General features: G+C 38.7%; 4 protein-coding genes across 4 annotated transcripts; 1 reads left to right on the forward strand and 3 right to left on the reverse strand.

Annotated features, from left to right (window-relative positions):
• Window positions 1–136: 136 nt before the first annotated feature.
• Window positions 137–6599, reverse strand: LOC116011945 (ARF guanine-nucleotide exchange factor GNOM-like). Its single transcript, XM_031251386.1, has 4 exons — window positions 6491–6599; window positions 5101–5936; window positions 1032–4691; window positions 137–704 (listed from the first exon to the last, which is right to left on the reverse strand). The coding sequence occupies exons 2-3, from the start codon at window positions 5833–5835 to the stop codon at window positions 1035–1037; spliced, it is 4392 nt and encodes a 1463-aa protein (XP_031107246.1). The 5' UTR covers window positions 5836–5936; window positions 6491–6599; the 3' UTR covers window positions 137–704; window positions 1032–1034.
• Window positions 6600–10542: 3943 nt separating this feature from the next.
• Window positions 10543–16254, forward strand: LOC116012022. The gene is made up of 14 exons (XM_031251483.1): window positions 10543–10764; window positions 10880–10959; window positions 11051–11348; window positions 12113–12196; window positions 12279–12667; window positions 12759–13056; window positions 13821–13904; window positions 13987–14421; window positions 14515–14650; window positions 14745–14907; window positions 15009–15137; window positions 15241–15435; window positions 15550–15672; window positions 15797–16254. Exons 3-14 carry the CDS (start codon window positions 11111–11113, stop codon window positions 15953–15955), a joined length of 2433 nt encoding a protein of 810 aa, XP_031107343.1. The 5' UTR covers window positions 10543–10764; window positions 10880–10959; window positions 11051–11110; the 3' UTR covers window positions 15956–16254.
• Window positions 16255–17714: 1460 nt separating this feature from the next.
• Window positions 17715–22951, reverse strand: LOC116012187 (probable serine/threonine-protein kinase At1g54610). The gene is made up of 9 exons (XM_031251668.1): window positions 22216–22951; window positions 21259–21543; window positions 20471–20788; window positions 20110–20337; window positions 19895–19992; window positions 19403–19532; window positions 18845–19309; window positions 18430–18565; window positions 17715–18169 (listed from the first exon to the last, which is right to left on the reverse strand). Exons 1-9 carry the CDS (start codon window positions 22651–22653, stop codon window positions 18159–18161), a joined length of 2109 nt encoding a protein of 702 aa, XP_031107528.1. The 5' UTR covers window positions 22654–22951; the 3' UTR covers window positions 17715–18158.
• Window positions 22952–23734: 783 nt separating this feature from the next.
• Window positions 23735–26627, reverse strand: LOC116013800 (probable WRKY transcription factor 4). The gene is made up of 4 exons (XM_031253728.1): window positions 26163–26627; window positions 24791–25476; window positions 24500–24658; window positions 23735–24233 (listed from the first exon to the last, which is right to left on the reverse strand). The coding sequence occupies exons 1-4, from the start codon at window positions 26550–26552 to the stop codon at window positions 24035–24037; spliced, it is 1434 nt and encodes a 477-aa protein (XP_031109588.1). The 5' UTR covers window positions 26553–26627; the 3' UTR covers window positions 23735–24034.
• Between the last annotated feature and the right edge of the window lie 839 nt (window positions 26628–27466).

The following is a 27466-nucleotide window of genomic DNA, read 5'->3' on the forward strand; positions in this document are numbered from 1 at the left end:
ATATCTTATTCGGTTAACGACATTTGATTGAAATAATTTACATGCAACTATATATATAACAAAACAAAATATGATGTCAATTTGAAAGATGAATTTACTATTTTGCATAGGAATAAGATTTCCTCAATACACACTATTGAGTAAGTAGTGGTCATGTGTTCCTCTTCACCCTAATAAAAAGGGCACTTAGATGTTGGTATTTCAATCTTTGATATTGTTCAGAGAAACATTACATTTGATATAAGTGCTAATGTAATGTAATATGTGCAATCTTTCCCACAAACAGGATTGCAGAAGTACTGCCTATGATTTTGAGCCTCTAATCCAAAAATGGTATTTGTATTCAACATTCTAATCAATGCATTACACTGTTCTATGAATATATATATATATATATATATATATATATATATATATATATATATGACAGAGAAATCCATGGCAGCCACTATTCTGATTCTGCTTTCCACTTCCTTTTGAGGCTGTGATGAACATCAATGCCAGATCAGCCATGGAAGGATTTTTGTCAGAGTTCCTCCTGGAACATAGTCCTGATTCTAAACTTTACAACTTTTTGCCATTTTCAAGATTGTATTCTGGCATGTTTCATGTATGTATACTCAGAAACTAACTTGACTGACATTGGCGTTCGACGACTACGCGGAAAAGTGAGATCAGCATTGCACAAATATCAGTAAATTTTACTGCAAATCAAAAGGGATGAGCTTGTAAGAATCTTTACAAGTCAAATGAATAACATAGTATAAGCCATTTGTAGTATGCTAGTGTACTTTACAGAGTTTTGTTTCAATTTGTAGAAAATAGAAAGTTTTACAGAGGCAAATCCTCTCCTACTCCACTTATAGACCAAAAAGAAGACATGTTTTTCTCTGGAGAAATCATCTATTCTAGTATGGTTCTTTTAACTGCCCACAGAAAAGGGGGGGGGGGGGTGCTAAACCGCTAATAAAGAGAATGTATGTATGCAAACTTTAACAATGAGATTTTTGTTGAATCTTGCAAGTTGGTACCTTTTACGCTGTGGTTTCACTTGATGCAACTAGAATGCTTGCATCGGGCAGGGGACGGATTCCTGCTTGGATATGCTGCTGCTTCTGGATTTGCTCTAGTTCGATTGGGGAGAAAATTTCAGGTTGAAGAGATGGAGCTATGTTTTTTACGTGCAACCATGTCAGATGCCAGAAGTTGTCGCCCTCTGTAAGGTCACCGGGTGAGAGAATCCCACTGGTCTTCATGACGAGCAAAGTGTTCTTGAGGAGCTCTGGAACGAGTTCAGGGATTTTCCCGCTTCGTTTCCCCCTAAGTTTTACCTTCATGCATCTCTCTGTGCAATCGAGAACCCTTAACCATAGTGCAGAGAAAGATGGCAACTGAAAGAGGTCCTGCAGGCGCTGCAAAAAGACTTTCGACATGAGTTTCAAAGACAAAACGATCGCCCCTTCAATGCTATAATCCTTCATAGAATTCTGATGTGTGATTTCGAGCAAGTCATCCAGTAACGTGAAAATCACTTGATTGAAGCATAGCAACCACAAGTCATTTGGAATATGGATTCCATCCACTTCTGTCAAGCACCTTTGTAATGCCAAAATTGCGTGATTCCTGACTGCTTCTCGAGAGTCTAAGCATACTTTTCTTAGCCCTTGTACCAGCCTCAGCCACATCTCCCATATATCCTGAGACATTTTTAAGGCGGCCTCCTCTACTAGCGCTTCCTTCGTCTTCTGAGACCATCTCACAAGACATACGAGCGAACCTGCCATCAGATCCAAGGATTTTACAGATTGATCAATATCTCCAACTCGGTACTCTGCAAACTGCCTGGCTGCGTTAATGCAGAGGACATAATTTGCAGGCAATAGGTGGGCCCCATCAGCCATGATAAATGAAAGTGTCTCGTATCCTGCCTCTGATGCTTCTGGATGCCGAGCTGTGATGGAAAGCAGTGAAATGATTGTGCGCCAACCCGTGTGAGATCGTATTTGTGCGGCATTTGCTTTCACAAGGTGCTTGACTTCCTGGGTAATCTGTTCCAGATATGCATCAGCAACCCGGGCATCGAGTTTCAATACCAGTTGCAGAGACATAAGAAGCTCATCAGTTAGGTTCTCTTTGTAAGGAAGCAAACGCTGGCAGATTCGAAGAAGTCCAAAAACAGCCTTCTCCACCAGAGCACAAGGCATTACAGTTGACTGCACTATACTGGCTATGTGGTCGTAAACACGTTGCCAAAGAAGCATAATCCTGTCCCTATTATTTAGTGCAATTGCAATCAACAACTCCAAGCAAAATACTGCAGTCCCTTCCTCTTCCAAACGCTGCTTTCCTTTACAAGGCTTTCCTGCAGCCGAAACAAGTGCCTGAACAAGCTGCAACAGGGAATCTGCTTGCAGAAATTTACTGTCCGCAAATATGTTATCTATGTGACAACTTTGGATCATCTGGAGAGTGAGTTGGCTAGCAGCAATCTGCTCTTCACTTGGCTGAGGTGCAGGCTCTTCAATATCCAGATATAAAAACTGGCTAAATCGGCCCATTAAGCCAGATGACTTCCTAGTAGAAGAAGCTAGTAGAGGGACATGAGATTCCGAAGGAGAAACTGCAGGAGATCTGTTTTCTACATCAGCAGAAGACTCTGGATCATCAGTTGCATCCCTGAGAAGACGGGAAGGAAGAAGTCCCAACCTTTGCAAGCTTAAAATGCAATCCAAAATATTTTTCCAACCCAAGTGAATATGGTCACCATACTTATTTGCTATGGTGAAGACTGCTGTAGTTGCCATTCTCGCCTTACTGTCATCTCCATATGTAAGAATAAAGTCTTCAAAGTAGGACGGAATCAACAAGTTCGTAAATTTGCATAGTGATACAACCAAATCATCCAACACTTCATCAAAATTATAGGTTGCTGAAATCTTAGCAATGGCCAAGAAGCCATCAACACAGGTCTTCAAAACATCTTCCTGCTCCACGTTATCAAAAACCACAGAGATGGCAGCAATTGTGGGCCCAGACAATATGGCAAAGAGATGCCTGTCAAGGTAAGGTTTCATATCACATGCTATAAATGGTGCAGTTTGGTTTGATCTGTGAACTAGACCAATCCAATAGCTTGGCATCATAGCAGAGGCTCCAGCACTTGCATCTGGCATCATGCGAATCTCATTCTCACGTATGGAGTGGTATAGCTCAGACAGAAACTCTCGAGGCAAGTCATTTCCTCCATTAATTCTCCGATTGTTACGGATGAAATCATCTTCTGTCATCTTCTTCTTAACTTGTGCATTGTGTTGATCAGTGTTAAGCATTATAAGTGAATACGACAGGAGGAGAGCAGCATCTTTGTTTGCCAGAATATCTTGCGATTGCTCATAATATCTTTCAGCAAATGCTTCAAGAACTCTCTGTATTTTTTGTGACTCTCCAGGCAATCGAAATGTTTCCAAAAATACCCGTAGAGCTGTATCCAAATTCATGTCCCGAAAATCAAATGTCCTTGAGAATTCATGAAGCACTGCAATGCAAAATTCATCATGGCTCCCTAAGAAATCCCCGACAAGATTCTTATCTAATCCAGGTGCATATCTGAAGAAAGATGCTACACTTACGGCATCCAGTGTAGCAGGTAGCAAATGCATTCCTTGAACAAATTCCAGACCCTTCTTTGGATCTTGGTTAAAGTGATCTGCTCCAATCAACAACTTCCGCTTAATTTGCTTCATCTTCTGCACAAAAGGAACCCAATGAGTAGGGTCATTGAAGTCCTGGCATACCTCTTCCCAAAATGGCTTATATTCTTCAGAATCTGACGAAGCAGGTTCTGAAACTGAACCATGCCCAATTCTCTCACCCATACCCTCAATCATGGCAATCAGACCATCCAAAGCAAGAGTGTTCATTGCTGATAAAGGGCTGTTAACTGGGAATGCGCTCTTTGATAACAGATTAGCAAGGTCTTCAAAAATGTCGCTGCAAGACATGTCACAATCGAAGTTTACATACATCTCAGTCATGAAAACATGCTGCCTACAAAAGTCAACAAGAGCTTCTAAAGCAACCTCCTGCTGTTGATAAGAAGCTCCATGCTTATTCTCTGCAATCCTCAAGAGCACACCAGAGAAAAATGTTTCAAGCTGCAGCTTTAGTTTAGCACGGAGATGATGATAAAGATTGAGAACAATGCTAGTAACTGTTGAAAGGATTAGGGGACTCATCGACAAGCCAAAGCGCATCAAAGTTTGGAATAACTCCTCCTGTATCAGGGCCAATAATTTTGGATGGCTACCAAAAGAAGCCCCACCTAATTCTATTGCTGAATTAATTAAGCCCAGTGCAAAAAGGGGAACATCCTCGTCATATGCTATAGGGTTGGATCTTGGACCAATTTCCATGTGATCCATCACTTTCAGAAGGGAACATAGGAAATGAAGTATCTCCACCATGCAAGGGATCCCATAAGGATCCATCATGGGAAGCCCTTCACCATTAGCAATCTCCTTACTCTGGCCAACCTTTTCATCCTTGCTTTCCAACGGGTCTGAGGATGCATTTGAAGGAGCCGCATTAACAGAACCTTCATCCGACGGTGCCTTGTGATTAGATTCTGCATTAACAGAACCACTGTCAGATTGTCCATCCCCAGAAGTTTGACCTTCAATCATCGAACCAACCTAATAATTCCATTAAATGCATTCTTGAGTCAAACAGAAACAAGGAAATCTTATTGTGGAAATCCAAAATAATAGTAGTAAGAAACATCCAACCCTTGCCCTTCATTTGCCTACACAATCACAGAGAAAAATAGCAAGTAAAATCAAGAATCTTTTTTTTTTTGGAGTATAAAAATTCAGGCATTTTGAAACACTCTGACCCTTACCCAATCTCATTCAAACCAGATAATTAAAAAGGAATTCCTAAAAATGAACTATATTCTGTCTGCAAGAGATGAATGTTAAGAGAACAGTGCTCAATAAATAGCATTAATACCCATTTCCCCATAGTCACTAACATATTTATAAATCTGAAATTTATCCTCCACAGAGAAAAGAATAGAAAGACACCCCCATTAATCATCATTACCTCAAGGGTACCATGTGATCTGCTTCCTTGAGCCAAACCATCTTCTTTACTCTCAATATCAGGCAGGTGAGAAAAAATGCACCTAACCAATTCATGCATTGTGTGACGTGCTATCCTCTGCAACAGTTCACTTTTGGCACTTGCCTGATGGACCAATCGGAAGCATGTATTTACTATGTTGCATACATGATGGTCACCCAAATAAACTGATGCCTTACTTTTCATGCAAGCCAAAAGAACTTGAAGAATTTTCATTAGCGCCACTTCTTCAGAGGCAGAATCAGTCACTTCAAAACGACAGCTGGTTACAGCATCAACTATCCGATGCAAAGCCTTATCTACATTCTTAGTAGTTGAATCAAGAATTTCAAGGCTTAAGAATTTGTAAATGGATGACAAAGCAACACCAGTGATTGGGGCACCAGTTTCATCAGAGTGAATCACATCCAGAAATGGTTGGAGATAGGCAATTGGATCAATAGTATTCCATTGGTGTTGCCATGAGAATATATTTTTCCGTAGTTCCTTGAAGGATTGAATAAGAGAGTGCTCTAACTGGTCATCATTACCGGCATAATGAACCCCCCACCGTACGTTTCTCCTCATCACAGCTAAAACTGCACCAATTTCAGAGTTCACCATACAAGCCAAGGCACCCCTGGATGGCTTCAAGGTGCCACCTTTGGGCTCTGAACATACACCATTCATTTCAATATGCTTATTCAGGCACCCCATAGTGGTTTAGCTTCCATTCAACCCCACCTTAGATGCCAAATTAATCAAAAAGCTACCAAGTGAAATGAGGTACCTTGTCATAACCCAGCCAAATTGTTCATCTGAAAGTAATACAGCAGTCATTTAGCATATTTCACTAAAAAAATCTACTACTGCAAGTGAAGATATACAGACAGCTACAAGAATTAAGTGAGATACCATGCTGACATATCACATCTTATCATAACACAAAAATCAAAACCTTCTCACTAGTCACTGATTACAGCCAGCAATCCACTTTTACCAAGTTCTACAGATCATTGTAAGCACAAGAACTGGCACATACATCAGATTATTGCTTACAAAATGAGAGGTCAAGAGTCAAGACCTAGCACCATTTCGAGGCAATCATGCTAGCAACTAAATTTGAATATCTGAATAATCTACCGTCATATATAACAAACAAATTTTCTGATCCAGAGAAGTAAAAGACGGACTGCTGAATTGCAATTTTGCAAAAGGGATATCAGAAATGAAAAAAATTATAATAAAAAAATAGAACGTGATAGATCTAGATCAGTGTTCGTACAGATGAAGCAATGGCGGGGCAATTTTAGCATTGAAACGAAAGTAAAGCAATGGCGATTAGATCTGGGATGAAAGTTTCCGGTCGTACCTTGTTGACGGTCACTGTACCGAGCAGTCGGAGGGTCATCGCAGTGGTCACCGACGGTGGAATTTTAGCATTTGATCTCCGATGTTCTCGTCAAATCTTATGTGAGCGGGTTGGGGACTCCCTAAAAATAAAATAGATATGGAATATTTTTTTAATTTTTTTTACAAATTAATATATTTAGTTATTCTTACATAAAAGCTCTAAATGACGGGATGAGTGAGTGAAGAATGATTGTCATATAGGCAGTCATATATCTGATTCTTACTAATTAACATTCTTTTTGTCAATCTTGTTATAAGAGTTTGTATACGTTTATTAACTTAGAGCATCTCCAATAGTTGCAGTTTTTATGAGTTTTTGCAAGTATGATTAAGAAAGAGGAAGAAAAAAAAACATAGTTTTAAAAATAATAAAGATTTACGCGCCCATTCGGGATTGCACGCGCCAAGGTGGGAACTAGATTGGTGCCTCACGCAAGGCTTTTTTTTAATTGTTGCATTCTTGATGGGGTCCATATAGCTGACAGAAACCATGCTCCTTGCACAAAGAAATTCCTTCTCTCTCATCTCCTGGCCTCTCTCATTCATATATGCATTGTTTACTCAAAAACCACACCAAGATGCATTGATGGCAATGTTGTTAGTATTTTGAAGATAAATCCGAATGCATACGTTTTAACAATTAGATCATTATCAAAATTGAAGACATGTTATTTATATTAAGGCTTGGACATTTGAATTTAATGATGTCTGATGTGCATGTCACCATTAGCCATTAGGACGTTTGAGTTTGGACTATCCTACTAAACTCATGAATATCTCTTGAATTTGGTATATCTCTTAAATAACTTCTTTTAAGTTGTCAAATACCTTATGGTCTAGTGGCACCTAATTTACACTCTTATGTAGAAAGGAGTGGGTTCGAGTGGCTAGTGACTCTTTGTCAGTAGTACTCAAAACATACCCAATATTTCACCCGACATTGTTATTATAAAATTAATGTGTATCTCTCTTATTAAATAATTTCTTTAAGTTAAAAACTTTGGATTAATAATTATGACACCGTGATTAAAACTTACTTGACATTGTTATTATATAATTAATGTGTATATCTCTTAAATAACTTCTTTAAGTTAAAAACTTTGAATCCATGATTAATAATTATGACACCAAGATTAAAACTTACTTGACATAACATTATATGTATAATTCAACGAAGATAAAATAACACTCTCTGTCATATTTTAAATATTCGATTCGATTAACGAGATTTAATTGAAAAATTTATAATTCAATTTTTTCACAATATTATGTTTAGTATGTTTAGGCTCTATAATAGTACACTCACGTGTAGCACTAGTAGTTATATATGAATGTATTATTAATCGTTTTTAAATGCACATTAAATTTTTTCATAGAAGATATTATTAGTTCACATGTTAATATGATAAATAAAATAAAATAATGATAGTATTATAAAATGATTTTAAATTGGTATTGGTGCATGTTACCAATTAACTAATTAGGTAGCACATGTGCATGGCTTCATAGTAGGGAAAACAATTAATTATTATGATTATCGTAGAATGCATGCAAAGTGCAATACCTTCATGAAACAACATAATACAAGCAACACCATCAAAAGGTGAAGTAATTGTTTCACATAAAAGTCACACATTTAATTTTAACTAACACCTCTGATCTTGATGGAATTTGTCACACAATATTTTTTAGTGTAATTTATCTCTCTTATATAATTTGGGAACTATTATACATAAAGTAGATAAAATTCCTCACACGTGATCTTTATATAATGCAATTTACTTTGCTTGTATATTTTTCAGGTTATTCTAAAGAGTATAATGTATCGGATACTGATAGGGAATATTTCTCGAATATACCTCTCTTCATATTGTACAAAAGCTTGGTATCCATGCAGGTCACCGAGATGGATCACTCACAATCTTTACCGACCAATTAGCTCGACGTTCCCGAACAAGTTCACTTGGATTTATGGAGCTAGATATCGCAGTGGACAGACATGAGTTTTATAACACGTGGTCGTCAAGGCATCGTTCCCGAGCCTCCCTAATGCATGCTCAACACGTGTCCATCATGCTGAATTCTCGGCATGTGTTCCTTCCTTACCTCTATAAATACCTCATTTATGGCAGTGGAAGGGGATTTTTAGCCTTTTCACCTACACTAAAAAAGGAACCTACTACCAGCTCGGGACCATATGCATTTTTGCTAAAGGACTGAGTTTACATACTTAAACCAACAAGCAAATTAAAAAAGGATCTTTACGTGATCCGATGTGGGTTGGATAGAACTGGGAAAGAAGATTGAAGGTAATAATTTGTGAGGTGTACACCTTGCAACACAAACTAGAAAGGTGGCAGCACACGCGTGGGGTTCCCCTTTCTATTCCCTCCAAACTAGGACGGTGACAATCATTGACCATGGTCATTATTTCATAGACCATGGTATACACATTGACAAATTATTGTGTGGACCATGATCCACATAGCTGTGTGGACCATGAATATAATGTACATTTTTATTATACTAAAAGTACATTATTTTTGTACTGAAGGTACATTATTTGATATTACATATAAAATAATGTACTTTCAGTATTTAAATAATGTACTTTATGTACATTTTTTTTAAAAGTACTTTTAGTATATTAAAAATGTACTTTTTATTTATGGTCTACACAACTGTGTGGACCATGGTCCATGCAATAATGATTGATACACATTTATGTGAACCATAAATAAAAAGTACATTTTTAACATAATAAAAGTACCTATGCAATGACTCTCAACAAAAGTTAAGGACAAACACTGTCGAATGTTGAATTGATTTTAAAGAAATCAAATTTTGTCCATGGTTAATTATATGTGGCTACATTAGGAGCAACCGGCCTCAAAATTGTATTTTGCGATGAATCAAAAAATATTTGTACTTCTACTACTAATGTAGTTTACAAATAGGTTTTTAATATAATATTATCTTTTCTTTCAAAAAAAAATATAATATTATCTTTTCTTATTCTTATTTTACAACAATACTTCATTTTAATTTATATAATGTTAATCCGTGCATCTTTAGTCATGATCAAATATATGTATTAGGATAATTTACCATCTGTAAGTACGACTAAAAATGTCGTTTACAAAGAAGTTTACAATAATGTGTAATACAATTAAAATTGTAATTGTTTTTCATTAATTATTTCATATACTATTTTGCTCTTTTTTTTACTGTACTTTTAATCTTAGCCTACATTATCCGTGGATCGCACGGGTGCAACTACTAGTGAGTCTTATAACACGTGGTCGTCAAGGCATCGTTCCCGAGCCTCCCTAATGCATGCTCAACACGTGTCCATCATGCTGAATTCTCGGCATGTGTTCCTTCCTTACCTCTATAAATACCTCATTTATGGCAGTGGAATGAGATTTTTAGCCTTTTCACCTACACTAAAAAAGGAACCTACTACCAGCTCGGGACCATATGCATTTTTGCTAAAGGACTGAGCTTACATACTTAAACCAACAAGCAAATTAAAAAAGGATCTCTACGTGATCCGATGTGGGTTGGATAGAACTAGGAAAGAAGATTGAAGGTAATAATTTGTGAGGTGTACACCTTGCAACACAAACTAGGAAGGTGGCAGCACACGCATGGGGTTTCCCTTTCTATTCCCTCCAAAATACTTCAAACATTCAAAAAAGAGTTGGTATTAAAAAAAGAGGAAAAATTCTCTAATGACAGTAATGTGTGACAAGAGTTAATGAAAAACTAGTGGAAACTACTACTACTTAAATGTTATTTCCAACATTTACTGCATCAGAAACCACCCACAAATAATGACTACATCTTTCTATTGTTAAAAAAAATGAAATGAGGATAATCAATAATTAATAATTAAAAATAAATTAATGAGTGAATAATCACATATCCTTAATTAAGACTACGTTCCTGTCCTCCCATCCTCCTCTTCTTTCTCTCCTTCTGCCACCCTACATATATATTTTAGCACAAAAAACATTATTACATCTAATTTATGTGTGCATGCATGCATGTCGCTTTCCAGGTAGAATTAATATAACACATTCGATCAGGCGTTTAAGAAAAAGAGGTGGTTGGATCACGTTCATACGCTCTCGCTCTCTCCCTCCCTCTCGACTCATCTTCTTCCTGAGAGAGGGAGACGCCCATCGCCTCTGCCAATCATATTATCTTCCCAACAATATAATATAATAGGTATAATCTTTACATTGATGGGTTTGAAGAAATCTTGAATATCAGGGCATGGGTTTGTTGTAAATCAGATGTTTTCATCATCATGTTCGATCTCTTTGTGTTTGATTCTGTGTAGGTGTGGTGGGTGATTGATTACCAGGGAAATAATTCGAAGATCAACATGCTCATGCTCCTCTGATTCTCGATCGATCTGAGGTATTTTTACAGAATTCCAGGCTGATTTAACATGTACCGGATGGTGTTTGTTAAAATGCCTGTTCCAGATTTTGATTTTTTTCATCAACAGTGTGTTTATCAGGTATTTTGGTTTCTGCGTTGCTGGGGTGGTTTTGGTGCGTTGATTACAATGGGTGCTTGCGTGTCGACACAATCCCAGGCTTCCCAGCAGATGGTTGGGTCGCGGAAGAAGCGCCTCTTCAAACGCCGCCATGGGAAGGTTGTTCCAGGTTCTGTTCCTGAGGATGCCAGGAAAATGGATAGTGATTTTGTTCACACCACCACCACGTGCAGACGATCTGCGGTTTCTAACTCCATGTACCATCTTACCCAGCTGCAATGGCACCATAGCCAAAGAGGTTCCAATGGTATATATGCCTTCTTATTTCCATGAATTCACCCGTAAGGTTACAAGTTCGACTCCAACGAGACTGGTCTATTGACCTTTTTGTTTGAGCTAGCCAGCTATAGGCAATATAGACTTGTTTGACTGGTGTCACAAGGCGGGGTTAATGATTTACCTGGTCTTTATCCGCTAGGGAGGCCTGATTTACTCCAATACACACCCTCAGATAGTGGCTGCGAGTTTCCCAAGTAGCTCAAATGAGGTTACTAGTTTACCTGGTCCTTTGCTGGATGGGTCACAAGGTGGGATTTACCCCAGTACACACACTCGGATAGTGGTTGCGTGTTTCTCTGGTCGCTCATATATATATATATATAGACTAGTGATCAAGTCCATCCCGTTAGTCCGTGTAGATAGATCTGGGCCATTGAATGCTTGAGATCAATGACTTAGATTTTGCCAATTGTGCAACGGATCAATGACTTAGATTTCGCCAATTGTGCAACGCGAACTGTACAAGTGAAGTGCACAGTTGGCCAAATCTAAGCTATTGATCTCAAGTATTCAATGACCCATATCTGTTCACACTGACTCATTGGGAAGGGTGGACCCACCGGAACACTGGCCTATATATATATATATATATATATACACACACACATACATGAACCAACAAGAGGGATAAATGCGGGTATTTGGGGAAGGGGATATATACAATCTTTTTTCTTTTTATATGCGTGGAATTGCAGAGAACCTGAAACTAATTACAGAATCACATGGTTTCAGTAATTTGCCAAGAAGAGTCATGGTTTGACACTGCTAGCATTCTGGACTCTGAAACAGATGAAGACTTTAGCAGTGTTTATGGAGGTAATTGATGAACATAAAGTTGTGTGTTGCATACAGTATTTGGTGTAGTCACTTTTGTGATTGTCTTCCTTTCTGGTTATAGATTTTTTCCCTAGCAGGCTAAGTGGGCAAGTGATACAATATGAAGTCCATGAAAGATATATAAAGCTGGATGGCAGTAAACCAGATAAAGTTGCAAACAAAGATTTCAAGGAGCCAAAAGGACTTGCACTTTTAACTGCCCCAGGCTATGACCTCCCATCTATGAAGAATCCTCAGGAGGTAGATCTCATAAACAAGAAAAAGTTGGACCGCGGTTATGGCAGTTTTAATATTGTATCATCCAACAGACATGACGCTGCAGGAGGCGATAATGTCTTGAAGACTGTCTTGCCTAAGCTGGGAAGTTCTGTGAGTTTCAATGACAAGATCATTTCTGCGTCAAATTCAGGAATTTGTTCTCAAACCAGGAAATCCACTGTCATCAGNGAGGTATTTTTACAGAATTCCAGGCTGATTTAACATGTACCGGATGGTGTTTGTTAAAATGCCTGTTCCAGATTTTGATTTTTTTCATCAACAGTGTGTTTATCAGGTATTTTGGTTTCTGCGTTGCTGGGGTGGTTTTGGTGCGTTGATTACAATGGGTGCTTGCGTGTCGACACAATCCCAGGCTTCCCAGCAGATGGTTGGGTCGCGGAAGAAGCGCCTCTTCAAACGCCGCCATGGGAAGGTTGTTCCAGGTTCTGTTCCTGAGGATGCCAGGAAAATGGATAGTGATTTTGTTCACACCACCACCACGTGCAGACGATCTGCGGTTTCTAACTCCATGTACCATCTTACCCAGCTGCAATGGCACCATAGCCAAAGAGGTTCCAATGGTATATATGCCTTCTTATTTCCATGAATTCACCCGTAAGGTTACAAGTTCGACTCCAACGAGACTGGTCTATTGACCTTTTTGTTTGAGCTAGCCAGCTATAGGCAATATAGACTTGTTTGACTGGTGTCACAAGGCGGGGTTAATGATTTACCTGGTCTTTATCCGCTAGGGAGGCCTGATTTACTCCAATACACACCCTCAGATAGTGGCTGCGAGTTTCCCAAGTAGCTCAAATGAGGTTACTAGTTTACCTGGTCCTTTGCTGGATGGGTCACAAGGTGGGATTTACCCCAGTACACACACTCGGATAGTGGTTGCGTGTTTCTCTGGTCGCTCATATATATATATATATAGACTAGTGATCAAGTCCATCCCGTTAGTCCGTGTAGATAGATCTGGGCCATTGAATGCTTGAGATCAATGACTTAGATTTTGCCAATTGTGCAACGGATCAATGACTTAGATTTCGCCAATTGTGCAACGCGAACTGTACAAGTGAAGTGCACAGTTGGCCAAATCTAAGCTATTGATCTCAAGTATTCAATGACCCATATCTGTTCACACTGACTCATTGGGAAGGGTGGACCCACCGGAACACTGGCCTATATATATATATATATATATATACACACACACATACATGAACCAACAAGAGGGATAAATGCGGGTATTTGGGGAAGGGGATATATACAATCTTTTTTCTTTTTATATGCGTGGAATTGCAGAGAACCTGAAACTAATTACAGAATCACATGGTTTCAGTAATTTGCCAAGAAGAGTCATGGTTTGACACTGCTAGCATTCTGGACTCTGAAACAGATGAAGACTTTAGCAGTGTTTATGGAGGTAATTGATGAACATAAAGTTGTGTGTTGCATACAGTATTTGGTGTAGTCACTTTTGTGATTGTCTTCCTTTCTGGTTATAGATTTTTTCCCTAGCAGGCTAAGTGGGCAAGTGATACAATATGAAGTCCATGAAAGATATATAAAGCTGGATGGCAGTAAACCAGATAAAGTTGCAAACAAAGATTTCAAGGAGCCAAAAGGACTTGCACTTTTAACTGCCCCAGGCTATGACCTCCCATCTATGAAGAATCCTCAGGAGGTAGATCTCATAAACAAGAAAAAGTTGGACCGCGGTTATGGCAGTTTTAATATTGTATCATCCAACAGACATGACGCTGCAGGAGGCGATAATGTCTTGAAGACTGTCTTGCCTAAGCTGGGAAGTTCTGTGAGTTTCAATGACAAGATCATTTCTGCGTCAAATTCAGGAATTTGTTCTCAAACCAGGAAATCCACTGTCATCAGGCTATCTATAACGCAGATTAATGAATCACCAGAAGCTGCAGATGCCGTTTGTAAGTCCAATGTCGTTTTGCTGTCCAATTTGTGATCCAGACAAAAAACATACTGTCCACAGGCATTTTCTGAATGTCTTTTCACTCTTGCAGGTACACCGAAAAAATACCTTTACCGTCCAAGAGCAGGACTCATAATTCCTTGCTGTACAGACGAAAAACAGGCCTCAGGAACTTGGTCTGCTATTGAGCCCTCAAATTTTAAGCTCAGAGCTGATACTTATTTTACGTATGCTCTTAACTTCAGCTTATCCACCATTAACTTCAGGTTAGGCACAAGTTGTGCAGTCTTTTCACATGTTCTTGTACTCAATTCTCTGCAGAGATAAGAAGAAAGCCCCTGCTCCAAATTTCTGTCCTTATACTGCTATTGGAGTTGATTTATTCAAGTCTCCAAGAAAGATCAATCACATTGCACAGCACCTCGAGCTTCCCCCGATGAAACCAGATGAAAATCTTCCTTCATTACTCATAGTTAACATTCAGGTATGAAGAGATAACTTCTTGAAAACTACATGTTTAGTTTCCGTTGTGTAATGCAACAGCAACGCGCCAGGCAAAGTTCCTCATTTCTAGTTTTCCTCCAGCTGCCTAATTATACTGCTGCAATGTTCCTTGGAGATGGTGACGGGGAGGGCACGAGCCTTGTCTTGTACTTTAAACTTTCTGAAGGTTATGAACAAGACATCTCCCCACAATTCCAGGAGAGCATTAAGGTAAGTCTTAAGTCTAATGTTGTATTTATGAAACAAGCCAAGTGTTCCCCATTAAGAGTCCATAATGTTTTCTCTTGTGATTTTGCTATGTGCTGAACTGCAGAAACTAGTTGAAGATGACATGGAAAAGGTTAAAGGATTTGCAAAAGAGTCAACAGTTCCCTATAGGGAAAGGCTGAAGATCATGGTTGGGGTGGTTAATCCAGATGATCTTGTATCAACTTCAACCGAAAGGAAACTTCTGAATGCATACAATGAAAAACCAGTGCTGTCCCGCCCTCAACACGAATTCTACCAGGTCGAATATCCACAAACAAACTCCCCCCCCCCCAAATCAATAACTCCCCTCGCTTTCTAATACCATATTGAAAGATGTATATATAGTAAATCCTTCATTCCGGCTTTGCTGCAGGGTCCAAACTACTTTGAGATTGATCTGGACATCCATCGCTTCAGCTACATTGCAAGAAAGGGACTCGATGCATTCAGAGAACGCCTGAAAGAGGGGATTCTGGATCTTGGCTTGACAATCCAGGTTCTTAATTGTTTTCTTTCCTGACATCTTTATATGTGTCATCCTAGGTTGTTTTCACTTGTTCCAGCTGCCCTGTATCTTTGATCAAACTGAAGATTTCTGGTTTCTGTGATGATCATAACAGGCACAAAAACCAGAAGAGTTGCCTGAGACAGTGCTGTGCTGTGTAAGACTAAACAAGATTGACTTTGTGGACAGAGGACAAATCCCAACACTGATGAGGGTTGAGGATAATGAGCAATGTTCCCAGAGTGGCATCCGTGGACTGCTGACAGATGCTTGAGGAAATTAAATATCTGTAATAATATATAGTATTAAAATAGGATTATGTGAAATAATTATTACTGTAACATACCATTATCAGGATGCAACTGCATGCATGCAATGCAAGCAATTTTGGCCCTTCTCCCCCCCAAATGCAAACAAGAAAAGTTTTGCATTGGTTTCTTTACATGATCAATTATTGTTATGTGATCATGTAATTTCTTTTGAATTCCATTTTAAGTTTTCCAGTTTTGTGTTAAATGATTATTTATTAATGTCTTCAAACACATTTACTCAATAACACATCATCTTTGTCTACTCTTGTTTTGTTTATTATATTATATTTTATTTATTTTTGGGATTGCTTTCTAGCCTTACATAGTCCTTTCTGATCTATATAGTAAAGAACTAAAGTAAAAGTTGGGACAACTTTAGCCAAGTTGGTTAGACAATTGGCTTGGTAATCACGAAGCCAGTTTCAATTTTGATTTCTTGTGAGAGTTGTTTATTGGCTTTCTTAGTTTGAGTTATCTCCTTACAATTCTTTGTCGGTTAGGGTTATGGCTGAGGGGTTTCTTGTAAATCAGAAGTAAAAGCCAAAAAGAAAACAATTAAGTTGGCATGTGAAATTTCAGACAATCATCACAATACTGAAAACCTCAATGTTTTGACAGTAGTATATAACACAATGGATGGAGGTTTAAGGGGAGGCATATATAATCCTAGTTAGTCTTAGGTACTATGTTTTTTCTTTACAAATTGTTCTTTTTTTCACTGGAGGTGGAGCATGACTGTTTGGAGAGCAGCCCCATTATATTGAATTTGAACATTATATTTAGGTGAGAAAATGATTTTTAAGAAATTAGGAGTGTTGGTGTTAATGGTTGCAGTCCAAGCTAGTTAGGCAAGTAGGCCTATACTAGGAGGGTACAATGAACAATTTCCACCATAGATAAATGATATATACTAAGCTAGAGGGGAAGTGATACCAAGTTAGGCAATAAAGTAGGCATATATTTAGAGGGTACAATGAAGAATTTACACCATAGATAGATGAGACTAGAGGGGAAGTGGGAAGTGTTACAATAATAACTTGAGAGAATTTGCTTAATTTAACAATAAATTAAACTTGATTCAGATACCGTTAATTGGTCTATAAATTTTCTATTGATAGCTAGAAATCTCATCAAATCAAATGGTATTGGAAGAGATATTTACAGATAAGAACTCACTTGTTGATAGTATTATTTACTCCGATCCCCTTAACATATGTAATAGGATGAGTTATTAGCATGATAAAATAACTCTGTACTTTTGACATTGTCAAATTAAAAAAGACGAACAATGCCCTACTAGCTAACCTAGATGAGGGTAAGTCAATGTGGTAGACCCACTAAAATTTGACCTTGGAGGTCAGGAAAGAGTAATACTATTGGTCTACAACCTTTAATTTGGTCATTTAGGCTACTAACTCCGTCTCTCTCGATGAACTTTGGTCCACAACTGTGGTTTAGATTGGCTCTGTCTCGTGTGTCAGTCGACTATATTATTATTCAATAACAAGATATACTATTTTCTAAGGTGATCTATACATGTTTTAGTTCAAGTATATATCTAACCATGCTTAACAAATACTCTTAATTAAAATGCTGCAAGTCAGCTTCAAAGATCATATCATCATTTGATTCATTTCATCACTACAATGGCACAAAAAAACACAGAAAATGGGTATATAAAGGCAGTATAGTAGTAGAACTTAGAATGAATATATATGGATAGAAGTGAAAGGAAAAAGGTGATGAGATTGATTGATAATACAGCACAATAATGATACATTGTATTGATGTATACATCGCCCTGCCAAATTTTCACTTCATTCTTTTAATATGAAAGAAAAACAACACTTCATCTCATCTGCATTCTATGGATCCTAGCTCGATCGAATCATGCATGCATGCTTAATTAGCTTCCTCAGCTTGACTGGAACTCTGATCTCATCTCTTGTCTGTTTCTTTAATTTGTTTCAACGAAGATAAAATTCATGGGTGAAAGCTAAGCTCAAAGCAAGGTGACAAAAAACCTTAAAAGTTGGTTGAAGTTAGATACGTTGTTGTATGCTGTCTGTTATGTTTGCTTGATCTGAGCTTAGCTTGCTCCCTAAAGAAATGGAGGCCGGGTTCTGATTTCCATGCATGCACTCCTCCTTCTTACTTCATTCCAATTTAAAAATTCTCTGCACAAAGTACATACAAAATGCACAAGTTTACATTAGGCTAGGGTTAGTTCATGCATGGACTCTGTATTGAGAAACTTGCAGCAACTACCCAATAGTGTGTACTAAGTAAATTTCAAGTTGTCCATAGTTAATTATTTCAAACTAAAAAATAGCCGAGCTCACCATCTTAAACCAATAATTCCAATAGAATGTTTTGGCTAGATAGAATTTGTAATTTTGTGGTTATCAATCAAGTCAACGTACTAATTTAATTTTACCTCGGGAGAAACGGGATCTGCGATCGCGAGCAGCTTGCCGGGTTTTGGTGTCCTGATGTCTTGCATCATATTTGTTTGTCTGATGGAATAATGGTCCTATTAGCCCAGTCCTTCCTTGCTGATCTTCGTTGTCCTCCTGATTATTCATTAAAAAACAACGTTGTATACACAAATAATACTGTCGGGCTGTCCATCGGGATTCTCAGAAGATAGAAACATAAGTATATTGTCAAACAACCTTGTGTTCAGATGTCATGCAATAACTCTTTTATATGGAAGGAATATTAATTAACTCGTATTTCAACAGATTGAAAAAATATAAATGACTAACACAACAATATAATATAACTCTTTTATATGGAAGGAATATTAATAAACTCGTATTTCAACAGATTAAAAAAATATAGATGAGTACCGAAGATTTTCGCGCCTGATATATCTCGGATGAGTCGAACGACTGCATTCGACCGGCTTTCAATCGTTGCTTGCGACTGGCGCGTTTCTCGGCCATGTTTTCTGGGCTTCTATCCGATGAATCAAAGGAAACTCGCTTGGATTGCACCGCGGAAGAATAAGGCTCTGCTCCGATGTTATTCGGTTTTTGGTTTCTGGAATTCGGATAATTATTATGCGTTCTTAAATTTGAAGAAGAATCCGGCTTTTGGTTTTTCGTAGTCCTCGCCGCCGTTTCTGGAGGAGCGGAGCAAACGGTGTCCGCCTGAGATAACTCCGTCGGCGCCAGAGAAACATCGGACCTCGTATCGTCGCACGATGGCTTCGACGACGACACCTTTGTCGCGGCGGTGGCGGCTCCTTTAGGACCGCCGCCGCCGTTGTTGGTGGTGTTTCGTCGGGAAAAGTGGACACTGACCTCCACCTCCTACATCACACGACGGTGAGTGCGATACATACGCATATACATACATACATTGAGAGAGAGAAAAGAGAGAAGAGAGAAGAGAGAGAAATTAACCTCCGGGGGAATAACTCTGGAGAAGCTGCTGGATTCTTGCAGAACTTTCCGACCTTTTCTCGGATTCTTGGAAGCCGGCGCCGCTGCCGCTGCCGCCGCCGATCCCATCGCCGCAGTAACTGCCTTCTTCCTGAAAACGCAGCCACTACCCATAATCAGAATCTCGAAAGGATCGAGTCATGACAGTTGTAGTATAGTCCTGTCCTCTTGTATAGTAACTATGACGGAAGATCAACACTACTTCTACTCCAGTTACTATTACGTTTAGAACATTCGAAGATTATTATTCATATATATTAATCCTCTCACAATTTTGTACCGTAAAATTTTTAGGGGAAGAAATTTATATGTCGTGAACAAAGTAAATCAAGACAATCTAAGCTGATTTAGGTAAATCAAACTCATTTTAATTTGAACTGGTCAGTTATGAACAATTTAGGACATATATATCACAACACATTATAATCAACTTAATAGCATGATTAGCATCACCTTCTTTCTTCATCCCGGAGTTTTGCATCCATCTCCTTGTTGGGCGGGTACTTCTCCAAGCTCGATGGATCACAAGCATAAGGCGGGGAATTGAAATACTAAAAGATCAAAATATCACCAACATAAAATAAAAATTTACAAAAAAAAAAATCAGTTATATTATGACAAACAATTATCCAAAAACTCGACTAGATTAGTCTCATCCTGCCAGATACCTCGGAATCAAGAGCAGATGAAGCTGTTCCTCGGTTATAAGGTTCGACAGAAAGAAGCGTCTCCAAAAGATCCACGGCGTCTTTGGGAAATTCTCTGCATCTTTCCCGGAGCACACTTTCGTAAGGATGTTGCGGTTTGAACACAGTTGCAAGCGGAAGTTTGGATTTTTTCCAGTAATCCTCCGATGGAGAACCGCAAAGCTTAAAGATTTTGTGCAGTTGCTCCACCTGCGATAAATCAGAACAGGAAAATCTGTTCAGAATTCACTCTGATACCAAATTGAAGTATGTGTTCCATCTCAACTAAAAGTATAGTTAATTTTAAACATTTATGTTTATATATTATATGCTCAATAGTAACCTCGGTTCTTCCTTTGAGGAAAGGTCTGCCGGAAAACAGTTCGGCAAAAACGCAACCGGCGCTCCACAAATCAACCGTCTCGCCGTAATTGGTGGACCCAAGAAGCAGCTCAGGTGGGCGGTACCACAACGTGACCACGCGGCTGGTCAGCGGTTGCTTGTTCCTCGCGCTCATGAAGTTGGCAAGTCCGAAGTCTGCGATCTTGAGAACTCCTTCGTTGCTTACCAGAATGTTGGACACTTTAATGTCGCGATGTATCACCCCTGTCGAATGGCAGTGCTCCAGTCCCGACAATAGCTGCTTCATGTAGCATTTAATCTGCTCCCAAAGAAAGTTGCAAAAACATAAAAAAGATTAGATTTTTGGGAGTTTGCAAGTGAATCTCCTAAACTTTGCAATGTGACCTAGCTGATACAGGACGAAATGAGGTAAATTGGTATTATGCCCTAGCCAACAAAGAATCAGGTAAATCAATCAGCTTATGTTACCCCTAGTTTATTGGCTAAGAAATCTTAGCCACTAAAGACTATAAGTAGGTAAATTAATCAAAGTTACTCATAGCTGACCAGTTCAAATTCCTAACTAGCAAAAAGGATGTAAAGGACAACAAAGAGGTAAATCAACCTAGGTAATAGATCGCTCTTTATGAAAGTTAAACTTGTATGATTATCATCAAGTCAACAATTTAACCAGTTTGACTAGAATTATCTCAAAAAACAAAAGATTAGATTTTTAGGACAATAAAAGTAACCCTCCACGAAAACAGTCTTGAGATGTTATGAACGGACCTGGGATTCACTGAAGGAGATTTCAGGACAAGACAGTAGTCCGGCAAGATCATGTTCCATGTATTCAAAAACGAGGTAAATGCTGCATGATAACCGAGAAGTAACTATGCCCATTAGCTTCATGATATTCGGATGATCAAGCCTGCGAAGAATTGTGATTTCTCGTGCCATGAATCTCACACTCTCCGGTTGGAAGTTGTCGAATCGAACCTTTTTCAAGGCCACCATTTTGCCACTTTCATTGTCTCGTGCTCGATACACTGTGCTATATGTACCTTGTCCGATCTATACAATTTCAATCACATATAAAAAAAAATTTAATAGTCATTAGTTGGGAGTGTACGTTAAGCCATTAATAAATTCAACCTTATGATCCGATAAGAATCACAAAAGGTAAATTAGCCACCATTTTTGCCACTTTCATTGTCTCATGCTCGGTACTCTATGTTATATGTACCTTATGATCCGATAAGAATCACAAGAGGTAAACTTATTATCGGTGATAAAGATGACAATGAAAAAAATGCCTTTTCTGAACTATGATATGCACTTTAGCTTGGTTGGCATGCTACTCATTGATAAACCAATCAAAAGACATAAGATCGGGTGTGTATTTTCAGTCGAAAATATTGTCAATGAACAAAAGAATGGAGATGAAGATTTAGGTGGTGTCCAAGACTTTTCAACCAGAGATAGTCTTGTCTACGTTTGGCCAGATTATCAAAGATTTGAAAGAAGTTTTAAGTTTCTTTAAGGATCCAGGCTTTCAATTTGTAAATAGCTAGGAAGTTATGTTGTTTCTATGTCAAACGTTAAGGAATTGAATGACTTATCATTTCATTGTAATATTGGCTCTTTGTACTTCGATCACTAGGTTGAGAAAGTATTTATAAACAGATACTACATTACAACAGAGTCAATAATATTAAAAAAAAATTATATGATAATGATGATTACCTTTTCTGACCTCTGGAACATGTCAGCCCTAAGGGGAAGCCAACCGTCAATGGCTTCTCCGGCGACGGAAGAGAGCCAGGCGGGCCAGCCGGCAGCGACAAACTCGCCTTCCGTTAACCTCCTAGCGACGTTAACGCCAAACGAAGCGTCGTTATTCTTGGAGTTCTCCTTCTTCAACACCGTCAAATTCCCGGACTGTCGGCGAGAGCCGGCGGAGGAAGAAAATCCGGCGCCGGCGGGTTCCTCCGGTTTGTCCTTCTCCGGCTCCTCCTTGGAGACTAAGAGCCCGGATTTGACCTTATCCAAACCCGACAACAACTGCGACGACGACGAAGATGACCGTGATCTATTTCCGGCGGCGCCATTCCGGGCGCCGGAGAAAGAATCGCGACGGGGGAAGACGTCGGAGCGTGCCTGCTTGGAGCTGACGCACCCCATCACGACGACGACGACGATCCCCCAAAACCCATAAAACGCAAAGGATTATCGGATTTTGGGAGATCGATCGATCTTAATTGGAATGGGGGCTTCGGGTTATGGGAGTTCTTCCCCAACCGATATTACCCGCTCATCGGGCCTGCGTTAAAGTATCCCATTGGACAAGAAATGAGAGAACCAAAACACCGAACACCCCGAAAATTTGTTATACGATGAAACACTGTCCCTGTTTTTCGGAGGGTCGAAGGTTTTTCTCTCCCTCACCCTCAATGGTCAGCAGCCGACACATGCGGGGACATCATCATCGACTTCTCCGAAACCAGTGGAACTAATCTCATCTTCTTCCCGTCCTTTTGTCTTTTTGCTGTCGGATTTTTGCCAGGAAAATTAATATAAAAAAATTATTAAAAGCTGCTAAATGTCTTTATTAGTTTATTATTCCCTTTTTTTTTTCCTTTTTCTTTTTGGCGGTAATTTTATTTCTTTTATTAATATTATATCAAAAAATCATAGTTTAAACTTTAAATTAAAACATTAATATTTGTCATTAAGTGTAATAATGCTGGCAGTAAATATAAATGATGGGACATAATCTGTAACAGGTGTAATTTATAATATAAAAGTATGTAATGACAACAATAAGTGCAATTTATTATATAAAAGTACGTAATCCTTCGTAATATTTATATTTGTCTTGTATGCCCTTTAACTCACTGGTTCAATAGACAGTATTTGAGAGACTACAATTCGAACCTCAAACCCTGGCAGTGGGAATGAATAGTAGACGAATCTCTTGTGTGCACCTGCTAATGCTCTATTGGGGTTGGGATATTTTAGGAGAAGCAATTGTCAGTAACTAAGAGCAACCTTAAAGTTCCACGTTTAATTCTCAATGAGAGTTGTATATTAGTCTCTAGTCAGCTATTGATAACTAGGCTAGTTTACTACTTCGTGATTTTTTTATTGACTAGGGTCACAAGGTGTAATTCCCGATTATGGTTAAAACTTAAAAGCGGAAGGTTTTAAATGTTGAAAGCTATCTACTTGTGAAAAAACATGGAAAACTATAGATTAGCCAACATACAAGATAGAAGCTTTTGAAATATACATTCATATGCTAATAGTTTAAAGCTTACAGATGATCAGTGATTACTGTTCATATTGGCAGAAAGGAACAAAGGCAAAAGTGTAAAAGTTAAAGGGAACATTTTACAAATCTGATCTGTCTAAAGAGCCAATGCTATATGGAATTCTTATGTACAAAAAGAAGAGAAAAAGTGAAGTTCACAAGGGATCATGTAATAAAGCAAGTGCATCTGCCTCTACTGATACTGTATGGGATTCTCTTCTTCGATTTGCTCTTTCAGATATCTGTTCCCAGCTACGCAGCTACCAACTTTTGTTGTTTCAACTGCTGAATGCTGCTGTTTTTAGTTACGGTATGATTGTTGTTTGGTGCATTTGGGGTATCGTGATTATGTTTGCCTTCGTATGCGGTTATGACCGCTTTTGGATCTGTTGAAGCCCTTTCAACGTGTTTTCGGACATTGCATCCCTTGTATGTACACCGATAGTAACTCCTGCAGTTTCAGTTTGAAAGCACGCAAAATTGGTTCATCGTTCATGCGTTTTAGGCCAGAACTTTATACTACCCTCCGTCCCATTTTGGTTTTCTGGTTCGTTTAACGAGACTTGACTGAAGTTGTTTTTAATCCAATTTTTCATAATATTAAGTTTAGCATTAATATATAAAATTTATATATTTAGAAACTACATTAAAAGTACTATTAAACACAAAAAATTAAATTTAAAAATAAAAAAAAAAATTACTAAAGACGAGGAATACCTTGGATTAGCATTCCCTTTCACCACTTTTTGTCCATACTTTCGCCACTTGTAGCCATCGTCCAAAAGGTCAACTTCGCTTCTTGTCTGCACAATGATTTTGGGTTCCATGACTGTCTTGTGAGATGAAGGCAGAACGGATGAGCCGGCCTCTGAAATCCTGCACTCCATAGTAAGTAAAATCAGATACGTGCTTATTTTTGGAGCCGGGTAAATCTAATTTGCAATAATTTTCAGAGTTCATGGCCCGTAAGACAGATGGAGAAAAGAACGAAACATATCAAAGGCATACCGTCTCTCTGCATTTGGTTCACCGTCATCCTTTTCATCTAATACGGTTGCAGTTTCCTCCATTTCGTCACGTTTAGATGCAACAGTAAGTTGTTCAGACTGCAGTTCTGGTTGAGAACATACCACCTTATTTGACCTGTTCGTTTCAGTCCAGCTACGAGAAGCACTTGGATGCTTTTCTCGGGAATTGTCCTCCCTAGACTCTTGATCACAGTCATCTTGCTTTCGCTTGTTGGACTTAGGAAGTTCGTGGTTGTGCTTCCCTTTATACGTGATCTCAATTATGTGCCCATCTGGGGATCGCTCAACTTTCTTTCTCACAGCACAGTTCAGGTGAGTGCATCTATAGTAGCTTCGAGGACATTCACTTCCCTTAACCAGCTTTTGCCCGTATTTCCTCCAATTATACCCATCACTAGCAGGCTTCTCGATAGCACCAGAACTAACTTTGCTGTCTACTTGAGAGAGCTCCGACGTCTCAACCTTCAAACTTTCTGTGTCCAACGCCACATTAGCCGCTTCACCTTGCACCGCCTGGTTTGGCATAGAAGACGAAGTTTGGTGCCCTGTACCTTCCACAGAGGAAGAATGCTGATATTCAACTTGCATTTGTTTGTAAGACTGGTTAAACGCTGCCTGAGCCGTAACATGAGCTAGGGCCTGCTGGTGGGACATTCCAAAAGGGCTCTGCTTGAAATTCAAAGACACAACAAATCACAATGATGTGAGTGAATTTGACCGCTATTAGCGGTTTGACTTGATTAGAAAATCATATTGAGTGTTTGGTTAATCAGCTTTTTGTAACTCCAAAATGTTAAAAATAAAAAACAACTTTTTCAATTAGCTTTTTAAGAAAAGAAATTATACCATCAGCTAACAGCTAATTTACCAAACACATTTCTACGATCAACTAATGTTATCAACTAGTTATACCCTCTAACCCAATCAGCTTGCAGTCATTTACCAAGCAAGGCCTTGAACAATCAAATCATAGCATGTTTAGCAACCCATAAATCCAATCAAACCCCATATTTTGTTCACCAGTGAGTAAATACTAAGTGCTTGTTCATCCAAGCTCTTTCAAGGCTTATCTAGTTATCTACCTCCAAAAGTATATGCACAATCATATGTTAATGGGGAATCAAGCTATTAACTTATAACCATAAGATTACAAGTTCAACTTCTGGGGAGTAGCTATTGATCTTATTGATTTGTGCCGTATAATATGTTAGAAGAACACAAAATTTCAGTGAAATTTTGAATATTAAAGTGAATTGCCTGGCAATTAAGATGAAGAAGCGGCAAAACCTAATAAACCAAGAACAAAGCTTTTAGTGATTACCTAATAAAATTGAAGGAATTGAGTGAATTACCTGAAGTGGGGAAAGAAACCCCGGCGAGTTAAGCAGCCCGGAAGGACTAAACCGCGGCGAGACCATGAACAACGGCGACTGAGCCACCAGCAAGCTCATCGGCTGCTTCTGCTTATACCCGGAAAGTTTCTCGCAACCCGGACCCGAATCCCCGTCTTTATCGGGCAGAAGAGTGGGGTTTGCGAGCGGGGAAGCCATGGCTCCGGCGAGTAACTGGGAGAAAGAGCAGGCATCGGAATCGGAGAAGAAAGTGGACATGAGAGTCATGGGTCCGGGGCTGAAACCGGGTATGGAGCCTAGTGAGAAAAGGGTAGTGTCGAAGGGGGCTCGGGGCGGGATTGTAATCGTCGGGCGCGACGGACCCGAAACCTCTCTGCTGCTTTCCCCCATTCCGATGATTCTCCTTGTGGGAAATTCTGCTTTTTGCGGGCACTCACTTTTGGCTGCTTTCGTCCTTATCCTAGTTTTCTTCACTGTTCTTCAATTTGTCTCTTTCCATGGGACCTCTCTAATCTCTATCATTCATACAACAAATCTTAAATGCCAAGTTGCCATTTATTATGATGTGATGAGGTAAACTCTGAAATGGTTAGGAAAATTGACTCAATAACCACAATGTTTTGAGGTTAAACATGTAAGAGTTGACTATTAATATTTTAATTTGAGTCCATCAAGTATAAACACAGTTAGACATTCTAAGAGCATCTCCATTAATAAATGTTTTAAGTTTAAACATGTAAGAGTTGACTATTAATATCTTAATTTGAGTCGATCAAGTATAAACATAGTTAGACACTCTAAGAGTATCTCCATTAGTAAATTTTGGTGGTGTTTTTGAGGAAGCATAACTGATGCAGATAAGAGAGAAGCTTTTGCATCTTTACAAAAGAAGATAATTTTGAACTAAGCAAGTGGGCCCACATAAAGGAAAGAGAATGCATTGTGCGGGCACTTAAAAACTTCTGTTTTTTCTTGTCAGACTTTCTCTTCTTCTTTTTTTCTTCCTCCCATCTTTTTTTACTCACGCTTACAAAAACTCTTCAAAAACTACAACGATGGAAGATGTTATAAGCTAATTTATTTTATTATAGTCTTTGACAATTAAAGTTAATAGGCAAGCTTCGCGCGATTACTTTTCGATTAATAAAAGTTGATATTTATTATGGGATATTTTATTGTTGGGACAAGAAATATCAAATGCCAAGTTGATAATATGAATAGACAACTCAATAATTAGAATAAAAACACTATTTGATCTCAAAAAATAATGCTAATAGCAAGTCAAAATAGTACACTCCTCTCCA

Source organism: Ipomoea triloba, chromosome 3 (genome assembly GCF_003576645.1).
Source record: "Ipomoea triloba cultivar NCNSP0323 chromosome 3, ASM357664v1".
Classification (NCBI taxonomy): Eukaryota; Viridiplantae; Streptophyta; class Magnoliopsida; order Solanales; family Convolvulaceae; genus Ipomoea; species Ipomoea triloba.